Consider the following 10,663-nt stretch of genomic DNA (forward strand, 5'->3'; position numbering starts at 1 on the left):
GACAAACTACACGGTTGTCAGCAGCACTTCATCTGCCGCCTGCAACACAGCGAACAGATTGATAATCGCATTTAGAGGTACACAGAGAAGACATAGTGTTATTAGCCTGTTATTCCTGGGAAAGCCTCTGGCTGTACAGCGACAATTGGTTTATTGAACAAAGCGGGAGGACGCCTCGTTGAATTGAGCTTGCATTGTCGTTTGTTGTCCGCAAAATTATAAAATGTATCACAATGACAGCTTGGTCCAAACACGTACGCTGCTCCCCCCCCGGCGGAAATTTATCAGAGCCCTACTGTAGGTCTCTCAGCTGACCTGAAACTGCTGCACCTCAAAGCGGCCATCAAATTTTAATTATGTTATTGCTCACGTTCCTGTTAGTCCTGAAACGTGGCCGCGCACAAACACAGGCGGCACACATGTGAGGTTGACCGAGAAGTGGCCAACATGACACACACAGACCTATACACACAAACACACACGTAGGCCCGTGTAATAAAACATGCATGTGTACACGCACACACTCGGACTGCCGGCTAAGTTCCAATACTCACTGCGGCTGTGTTAACGTTCCTGCCCTCGGTTGTGAAATAAGCTCTGTGTTTTAAAAAAAAAAAGGCCAGTCACATATCCTTTTCAGTTATTCTGCTGCTGTCAAAGCTCAAAGTGACGCTTGGCAACGTAACAGACGGTCAGCCGAGGTGAAACGCTCTCTTTCGGGGCTGCCTCTCTGTCTTGTAGCTGTCTCTCTGGTCTCCTGTCTATCTCCTCCTGTCTATCTTTCCCTCTTTTCCGTCTTTGCCAGCTCCACCACTGGTGGCTTCCCCACCGCTCGGGCGCTCCCGTGACGTCACGACGGTGGAGCGCGCCCCCGAGACGTACTCGCCCCCCCCTTCCCTCCCTTCCATTATTGAAAGCCACAATTAAATGAGAGAAATACTTTTCATACAGACATCCACATTAACTTAATGTAATATCACCCACATTAACCATTTATCATTTTTGACATAGTCGATATCAAAAACCCTTTATTTTTAATCCTGTAAAATTTTAATTATTATTTAATTATTTATCCTCAGCTTATCTGAGTAAAAGTAGTTAACTTACCATCAGAAAAAAACTAAATAAATATGTAAATATAAAAATATATATATTATTCTATTATATGTCATTAGAGCAAATCTTTGAGTTTCTCAGTCCTTAACCAGAGACATCCTAGAGATGAAAGAATTCAACAATTCAGATAATATGATTTATTAACTTGTACAGTGGCATCTTTATTTTATAGTGTTTCTTGTTGTCTAACCTACACTGTAACACACGTTCCATCCTCTAACACTGCAACACTGTAGCAGCTTAATGAGAAAATACCATTATGTGTCTCACTTCTACCATAACTTCACTTTTACTTTTAGATAACAGATTTTAACTCTTGATTAATCTGTTCCATTAATCCTGGTCACCATACAGCTTGTTTCAAAACTTTATTCTCAGTAAGTTCCATGAATGACGCAGCAGCCAGTTTGACCCGTCAAACTCAGGTGCAATAACATTATTAACAGCTTCATTGCTTTGCAGTAGTTGCTGGAACTGGGCCGTCAGGTTATTAGTTCCACCTGTGTTTTTCCTGCATGAAGTTAAAATGTCTGCTGTGAAAAAGGCCTATTAATGTAATTTATACCTGATCTGCTGCCCACCATCAGACAGACACACAAACTGAGCAATTCAGGTGTGTTAGGAATAGGACAAGTTTGTTAGCAAAAACAGGACATTATTTATCTGTGACAGAAACAGTAATGGATCTGTATAGATTTTATCATACGATGAATTTGACTGTTTTGACAGATTGACAGATTTGACAGATTATTTCAGCTCAGATGTGAGGTGACCATTATGAGGATATTATCAAGTTTGATTTGTAGTAATGTTAGATCATTTATACTCATTCATTTTATTTTCTTTCATCTCATCTCCTTTAGTGTAATGCTTCTGAGCTCTTTCTGCATTATGCATCGTCTCACCATATGGGGACCTATGGCATGTTCACATTAGGTAGTCAGTCTGTGTTTGATGAGTGAATGACCTATATACAGTATCAGGTAGAGTATGTGGCATATTTCATAGCTGCTCACTCTGATCTCACAGGTTTTCTTTGTCTGTCTCACACGCAATTTCACATTATCCTAAAGACATCTTTCCGGCTAGACACTGACCAAAGACATACACACACACACACACACACACACACACACACACACACACACACACAGTGGCCCAGTTCCCTGGGCGCCAGTCAGTCAGACAGCTGAAGTATAAATAGTTTGCTGGCTAAAGTTCCCCTTGAGAGAAACACATCAGGAGTGGTGGACCAGCGCTCTCTTCTGAAATGTCTGCACTAACTCAATCAGTGAAAGGTTTTACTGGTTATTTTAGTTGCCAGTGGCTTTTATGTGTTTTATTGTTGTCAAGATTTGTGTTTGAAAAGTGCCACAAAGCTCTTATTTTTTCATAACTCCAGTAAATTGAATCAGTGACTTTTATCATGCATATTGATAAAGTAGGCTTAAAGGTAATGGATCATTTAGTCTGAACGGTAACTTGAGAATTGAGATGTGATCAAGACACTTGACACCTGCAGGTCAAGTGTTGATCAGAGAACACAGAAAAAAAGATTTGGGAGGCTAATTTTTAAGAAATACAGTTTTATTAAGCAGAACAATACATATCAGTTGCAATACAGGGCTGGTTTTGAAGATCATTTATCAGATATGTTGTGGCCAAGCATGACAGGTGGATGTTTTAGTATTCAAAAAAGGAAAACATTACCGTATTTTGTGGTAAAATTCTAAAAAAACAACAGCTAACTAACAGGATTACTGAAATTCAAGCATAAAAAGTGGACTCTAATGAGACTGATGTTATTAAACTGTGCCTCAAAAGAATATTTTGAAAGTAGCTATTAAGTGGAGTTTCCATGATGCCTCTGTCCACTCCTTGTTGTTTCCTCCTTGCTTCTTTCAGCAACAAACCAGAATATTGGTTAAACAGTGGTGCCACCCTGTGGTCAAATATAGGTGTTGCAATATGTACGTATATAAACCTATCTTTTCACCGACTGAAAATTAACATCACTTTCTTTAGTTAAAACAAAAGCAATATATAGAATATCTAACAATACATATGCCCCATTCCTGAAATAAGAAAAAACCCTTCTGATGTGTGTGGTACTTTAAGTTGCACAACCCACAGGAGTTATTACAAGTACATCATTTGTGTTGTTTCCTAAAATACCAAAAAAAGGGTACAGCTTTAGTCTGTGGTTTCTTACAGGAATGCCAAGTAGATAATGGAGAAAAACCTTTAGCAATGATGGGGTCTCAGTGAAGGCACATCCTGTGTAAGAGTAGATCAGAGTCCTGGTGTCCACGTCGTAGAAGGAGACCTCTCCCTTCTCATAATCGACAAACACACCAACTGTCTGGGGCCTCTGCCTCAGGTACAGGGTAACATAGTTAGCTATATCAGCCAAATATATCTCTGGGGATTCATTGTAGAGTCCACCAAATGCCCAGCCTCCCTCTTCAGGAGTGGGATAGAAAAATGTTTGCAAGTTAATGGACTCTTTGACCACTCCCAAGACCCAGCCTGTACTCCCACTGACTCGAACCTCATAGTAGAATCTGCCTGAGGAAAAGCCATCTTTACCAAGGACATAAGGCTGATGGTCAAATTGTCTCATGTACCAAAGTGTACTAGAAAACAATTGGCCTTGACGGAAGCTCAGTTGCTTCCCATTCTCAGACACCCAGAGCCTGTTACTGGCTGTGTAGGCGTCCAGAGTCACATCCACTGCATCGTACTTCTGGATCATCATCAGCTTGTCCTGAGGTGGATACCACCTTTCTTTAAAAGTCTGTGTTTTTTCTTCATCAGGCTGTTGAGCGCTCTCACAGCCATCAGACAACCTGACCTCATGAATAAGCATCTCCATCTCATTACCGATTGTCTTTTCCATCCGAGCCACTGCTTTTCTAACCATTCCTACATACCTCTGTTGACTGCTGTCAGACACATCTTGTGTAGATGGAGTGGTGGAGTGGGACAGGGGGTGGAACAGGTCCTTGTTGTGTTCAGGGGAGTAGAGGGATGGCCAGCTCTGCAGGAGGTGGAGGTGGTCGTCTGTTTGTAAGAGCTGCTCCATTTTGGATCTTCTCTTCCTCAGCTCATTGACTTCTTGCTCCAGTTGTGTCACATGGTCTTCAGCCTGTTTCTCTGCTGCTTTCTGCTTCCTCCGAATCATCTCAGTCAGCTCGGCCTGTTTCCTCTGCAGAGACGCCACCAGAGCAGTGAAAACCTCATCAATGTCTGCTATCTCTTTCTCTGACTCTTTCTTCCTCTGTTCAACAGAGCACTTGATCTCCCTAATACTCTTGGCTTTGGCGTCCTCCATCATTTTCATTTCTGACATCTCAATATCCGGCTGGGCTTTCCTCTCTCTGAACACATGCTCAAATGGGACAGTTTCATGCATCACATGGTCGTCCTTCAAGCACATGAAACAAACACACATCTGGTCTGTGTGACAGAAGAGCTCAAACATCTTGTCGTGCCTCTTACACACCCTGTCCTCCAGGTTTGACACAGGGTCAATCAGCTTGTGCTTCTTAAGGGTTGCGACTCTCTGATGAGGCTCCAGGTGAGGCTGGCAGTATGACGCCAAACACACCAGACACGTCTTCTGGGCTTTGAGCTTCAACCCAAGGCAGATGTCACAGGGCACCTCTCCTGGCTTTGCAACGATCTCATCTTCATTTCCCACCCTCATGTTGTTGAAATGCTCCACCATATCTCTGAACTCTGTGTTGACCTGAAGGCGTGGTCTACGGTGGAACCTCTTCTTACAGAGGGGGCACTGTATTTGGTCACTGCTGGACCAGTATCCTGTGATACAAGTCTTGCAGTAGTTGTGTCCACATGGAATAGTGACAGGCTCAGTGAATGCACCCAGACAGATAGAACACAGGAGCTGTTCTTCGTATAGGAGGCTGCTGGCTGAGGCCATGTCTAGATAAGAAAAGAGGATTTGATGATTAGGATTTTCAATTTCAAACCCAAGTGGTCAGAGCATGAAGGGAATAGATGATAGTGTATATATATATATATATATATATATATATATATATATATATATATATATATATGTGTGTGTGTGTGTATATATATATATATATATTAGGGGATGACATGTGGCAAAGGTCCTTGCAATGAAAACATGCATTTAAAAAGTGATTCTTGTGATCACAGGAGTGTGTACCAACAAACATCTGCAGAAAAGGGAATGTATCATTGTCCAAGTGTTGTGTCCTCAAATAACATTTTGGCCCACATTAACGCCATAGTCTGAGAACTAAAGAGTTTGTCTTTGGCTCAGACATAAATAGTAAATAGACATATGGTTATACAGTCCAAGTTTTATCGGTATAAAGGTAAGGGAATTGTACGATGGCGATGCGCCAGTGATTTTTCGCTTGATTGTTTCACCAGTGATTAAACTTAATGAAAACGACATTTCAGCTCAACAACAAACGTGTTATATGCTTATAATATAAATACTGAAAATAAAATCAACTTATGAATGATCGACTTTACATACGGGACATGCAGTGTTACTTCCCACTGTAAAGCACAGCCTGAAGTTGGTTGTGATTGAGATCTGTTGTAGTAAACTACGGTGATCTAATTGTTTAATGCTATTTTTAATCTGACAGTATTTGTCAAGATAATAACAAATTTATAATTTAAAAAAGCGATTGAACCTTACCTGCAATGACGTATGTAAAATGACTGCCTTTAGTTTCTCTTTAGTTTCATTTCCTCGAAATGACACGTGATCCCTCACCTCATCCGCCCCACCTCTTCCTGCAAAAATGAATTAAAACCGACCTCGGCGGCATTGCCCGTCCACATCTTGCTGCGGTTGAGAATCTTTTCATTCAGCAAGGGAAGCAGTAGTTTGTAAACATACAGTACATATTCTGTATATATAAATACTGGCATTTTTTGTAGACTACATATTTTACAGATAAGCTCAATGTCATTTTTGGAAAGTTTCTTTATTACTGTGGCCTTTTATTTGATTTACAGTTTGCTGTAACAAAAACAGTATCATTAATATCCGAATTTCTATTAAAAAAATCTTTTTATCACAAAAAAGTACAACAAACTGTCTTGTAGCGCCAAGCTTCATTTCAACATGAGGTATTGTAAATGAAAAAGACACATTAAACAATCTTATTTTTTTTGAAAAACAACAAAACTGCAGCCTTAACTCTGAAATTAAATACAGATGATGCCTCTTGTAAGGCTGGAAACGTCTCAACAATTTTGTAATGTAAATTTCTGTTTACTTTATGTCTCAAGTGTTATAAAGTTTGTTTACAGATTGTCTGTGAACTGAATCTTGCTGCCTAGTCATATACACCATTGTTACAACCACTTTTGGTATTTTAAAATAGACATTTTGAGGAAGATTAAGCAGGCTGCTCTTTGGGTCTCGTAGGTCTCATTCACTGAGTCTGTCTACGATTGCTTCAATGTGTAAAATAACCAAAGCAAAACTAACATCAGAAGGCAGAGATGAAATGCAAACTGAGTGCATATACAGCAGAAAGCTGAGATAATTTACAGTATTGTGTAGTATGACAGATACCTCTCCTTACTTTTTCTTTATTTACTGTTAAGTCATCATCACAGCATTGAAACTAACCTAAAACAATAAAGTAGATGATTGATAGCCAATACTCATATGCTGTGCACCTACATAATCTCCTACATCAGGTTGGTCTGGAAACTGACCTCTGACCTTACTGTGATTTTGGCAAGTAAAAAAAAAGATATTCTTCATATGACTTAAAGTATCAGATATTTAGAATCACAACAATAATTCATGTTTCTTATTTTCCTGTTTTATTCATTGATTTTGTTTGCTGTTGTGCGAGAGATGTCCGCTCCTTGTTGTTTCCTCTTTGTTTCTTTCAGAAATAGACCTGAATACTGATTAATTATTGTCTGCAAGAAATATACAGTACTATAAAATCATATGATATGTATGTTCCATTACTAATAAACAGAGCTGATGTGTGAAATGAGAAAAAAACCTTTCAGTAGAAGTTACACATCAATGTTTTCTGATGTGTGTGGCACCTTAAGTTGCATAATGTACAGGAGTGATTACAAGGACGTCGGTTGCGTCGTCTCCTATCATACCAAAAACAGGGTAAAGCTTTGGTCTGCTACTTAAGGAAATGCCAGTAAGATAATGGAGAGAAGCTTTTAGAATTGATGGGGTCTCAGTGAAGGCACATCCTGTGTAAGAGTAGATCAGAGTCCTGGCGTCCACGTCGTAGAAGGAAACCTCTCCCTTCTCATAATCGACAAACACACCAACTGTCTGGGGACTCTGCCTCAGGTACAGGGGACCAGAGTCAAAATCAGCAAAATATAACTTTTGGAACTGGTTGCAGAGTCCACTAAATACCCAGCCTCCCTCTTCAGGGGCGGGATAGGTGAATGTTGCCATATTAATGGACTCTTTGACAACTCCCAAGACCCAGCCTGTACTCCCACTGACTAGAACCTCATAGTAGAATCTGCCAGAGGAAAAGCCATCTTTACCAAGGACGAAAGGCAAATTTTCAAATTTTCTCATAAATATAGTGCTACTGGTGAAGAACTGGCCTGGATGAAAGTTCAGTACTTTCCCCTTCGCAGACACCATGAGTCTGGAATTGGCTGTGTAGGCATCCAGAGTCACATCCACTGCATCGCACTGCTGGATCATCATCAGCTTGTCTTGAGATGGATTCCACATTTCTTTAATAAACTCATCTGTCATCAGTGGTTTTTCTTCATCAGGCTTGTTGAGCGCTCTCACAGCCATCAGACAACCTGACCTCATGAATAAGCATCTCCATCTCATTACCGATTGTCTTTTCCATCCGAGCCACTGCTTTTCTAACCATTCCTACATACCTCTGTTGACTGCTGTCAGACACATCTTGTGTAGATGGAGTGGTGGAGTGGGACAGGGGGTGGAACAGGTCCTTGTTGTGTTCAGGGGAGTAGAGGGATGGCCAGCTCTGCAGGAGGTGGAGGTGGTCGTCTGTTTGTAAGAGCTGCTCCATTTTGGATCTTCTCTTCCTCAGCTCATTGACTTCTTGCTCCAGTTGTGTCACATGGTCTTCAGCCTGTTTCTCTGCTGCTTTCTGCTTCTCCTGGATCAACTCAGTCAGCTCGGCCTGTTTCCTCTGCAGAGACGCCACCAGAGCAGTGAAAACCTCATCAATGTCTGCTATCTCTTTCTCTGACTCTTTCTTCCTCTGTTCAACAGAGCACTTGATTTCCCTAATACTCTTGGCTTTGGCGTCCTCCATCATTTTCATTTCTGATGTCTCATTCTCCAGCTGGGCTTTCCTCTCTCTGAACACATGCTCAAATGGGACAGTTTCATGCATCACATGGTCGTCCTTCAAGCACATGAAACAAACACACATCTGGTCTGTGTGACAGAAGAGCTCAAACATCTTGTCGTGCCTCTTACACACCCTGTCCTCCAGGTTTGACACAGGGTCAATTCAGCTTGTGCTTCTTAAGGGTTGCGACTCTCTGATGAGGCTCCAGGTGAGGCTGGCAGTATGACGCCAAACACACCAGACACGTCTTCTGGGCTTTGAGCTTCAACCCAAGGCAGATGTCACAGGGCACCTCTCCTGGCTTTGCAACGATCTCATCTTCATTTCCCACCCTCATGTTGTTGAAATGCTCCACCATATCTCTGAACTCTGTGTTGACCTGAAGGCGTGGTCTACGGTGGAACCTCTTCTTACAGAGGGGGCACTGTATTTGGTCACTGCTGGACCAGTATCCTGTGATACAAGCCTTGCAGTAGTTGTGTCCACATGGAGTAGTGACAGGCTCAGTGAATGCACCCAGACAGATAGAACACAGGAGCTGTTCTTCGTATAGGAGGCTGCTGGCTGAGGCCATGTCTAGATAAGAAAAGAGGATTTGATGATTAGGATTTTCAATTTCAAACCGTCACCTGGGTGTTACTTGACACCTACCACCCACCAAAACATTGTTGCAGACCAAGTACACCTGGCCATGGCAACAGCACTAAGAAATGGCTTGAGGAACACAACAAAGAGCTTAAGGTGTTGACCCAGTCCCCAAACTCCCCAGATCCCAATCTGATTGAGCATCTGTGGGACCTGCCTAATATTGTGTAGGCCCCCCTGGTGCTGCAAAAAACATCTCTGACTCATCAGAGCATGGACAGGGGACCTCTGGGGGTGTCCTGTGGTGTCTGACACCAAGCCTGCAACAGGGTGGGACTTCCATTGCATTAGGATCTGGGGAGTTTGATGGCCAGGTCAATGCCTTGGGCTCTTTGTTTGCCATTTCTGGGTAGTTTTTGTGGTGTACTGCTGGGAGAGGCCCCTGTCATTGGGGAGTGCATGCTTGGTCTGCAACAATATTTAGGTGGGTGATACATGTCAAGTAACATCCAGATGAATGCCAGGGCTCAAGGTTTTCAAACAAAATATTGCATTGTAATGAGATGATCAATGTTATTCACTTAATGTGTGGATTTTGTGGGTCTTAATGTTGTGGTTCAGTGTATGTTGTAGGTTGGATTCTATATTCTTTATGTCAGAGGGCCTGTACATACTGTGTACAGTTTGCATTGATTGTCTCATTAGTTCATGACCCTTGTTGAAAGGCAACATATCATTATCTGAGTGTTGTCCTCAAATAACCTTTTGGGTTGACATCATGGTGTAAGTCCTCACAGACTCAACATGGATCCGATGGAAAACAGCGATACAGAGAGGATTTGCTGTGAAAAAAACACTAACTGAAATGGCTGTGGATATATTATCTCTGATAATAAGCGAAGAGATTCAAAGTATATAAATAGACTCTTGGTTATAGTCGGATTTTGTACCAGAGAGCTGGCAGATAAAGTCCATCTGATGTCAGCTTGTCTGATTCGTACATTTGCGTTCTCACATACAGCTGTTCCAGGTGATGTTTAGGTATATTTGTTGCAGCAGTACATGTGTGAAAGCAGCTATAGTCATACTAACATTACCAGTTTGATCGGTGTAAAACTATCGGAAGTATCGGAACGTACGCTGGCAATGCGCCAATGTTTACTTCTCCGACGAAACTTCAAGAAAACGGCATTTGGGAAACAACAAACATGTTATATACCTGTAACATTAATATTTCAAATCAGATCAGCCTGTAATTAGTCGACCTTAAATTTGTGATTACATACAGGACATGCAGTGTTACTTCCTCCTGTAAAAGACGGCCAAAATATAGTTTGGGATTTGAATCAGTGGCAGTAAACAACGCTGAAAGTGTCAAGATAACAGCAACAGGGTGACATCATTCAGCAAGATCAATAAAGCGATCAGGACAGTTGAGCTTTACCTGCAGTGATGTCTGTGATCAAGTCTGGGATCGAGCCTTCCTTTGGTGGTGTAGTTTCATTTCTGTCATGTGATTCATCAATTCATCTTTCCCTCCTCTTCCTGGAAAAATTGACTGACTTCAGCAGCGTTGCTCATTCCCCTCAGATTGTCCCAGTGAATCT

At 41.6% G+C, this 10,663-nt stretch overlaps 3 protein-coding genes across 4 annotated transcripts in view; all 3 read right to left on the reverse strand.

Annotated features, from left to right (window-relative positions):
• Nucleotides 1–831, reverse strand: part of LOC108894943 (ELKS/Rab6-interacting/CAST family member 1-like) — a 109,982-nt gene extending 109,151 nt beyond the window's left edge. Inside the window, 1 exon segment of the mRNA XM_018693591.2 lies at nucleotides 555–831. The gene's annotated coding sequence lies outside the window, so the exon portion shown is untranslated.
• Nucleotides 832–2,685: 1,854 nt separating this feature from the next.
• Nucleotides 2,686–10,582, reverse strand: LOC108894959 (E3 ubiquitin-protein ligase TRIM39). 2 transcript variants are annotated; one of them, XM_051077583.1, is made up of 2 exons: nucleotides 10,501–10,582; nucleotides 2,686–5,064 (listed from the first exon to the last, which is right to left on the reverse strand). In XM_051077583.1, exon 2 carries the CDS (start codon nucleotides 5,060–5,062, stop codon nucleotides 3,230–3,232), a length of 1,833 nt encoding a protein of 610 aa, XP_050933540.1. In that variant the 5' UTR covers nucleotides 5,063–5,064; nucleotides 10,501–10,582; the 3' UTR covers nucleotides 2,686–3,229. The 2 variants fall into 2 exon arrangements, with proteins under 2 accessions (XP_050933540.1, XP_018549147.1); XM_018693631.2 differs by lacking the exon at nucleotides 10,501–10,582 and adding an exon at nucleotides 5,822–5,928.
• Nucleotides 6,095–8,754, reverse strand: LOC108894956 (tripartite motif-containing protein 29). Its single transcript, XM_051077584.1, has one exon. It carries the CDS (start codon nucleotides 8,580–8,582, stop codon nucleotides 7,911–7,913), a length of 672 nt encoding a protein of 223 aa, XP_050933541.1. The 5' UTR covers nucleotides 8,583–8,754; the 3' UTR covers nucleotides 6,095–7,910.
• Nucleotides 10,583–10,663: the final 81 nt, after the last annotated feature.

The sequence above is a fragment of the Lates calcarifer genome, linkage group LG18 (assembly GCF_001640805.2).
Source record: "Lates calcarifer isolate ASB-BC8 linkage group LG18, TLL_Latcal_v3, whole genome shotgun sequence".
In the NCBI taxonomy this organism is placed as follows: Eukaryota; Metazoa; Chordata; class Actinopteri; family Centropomidae; genus Lates; species Lates calcarifer.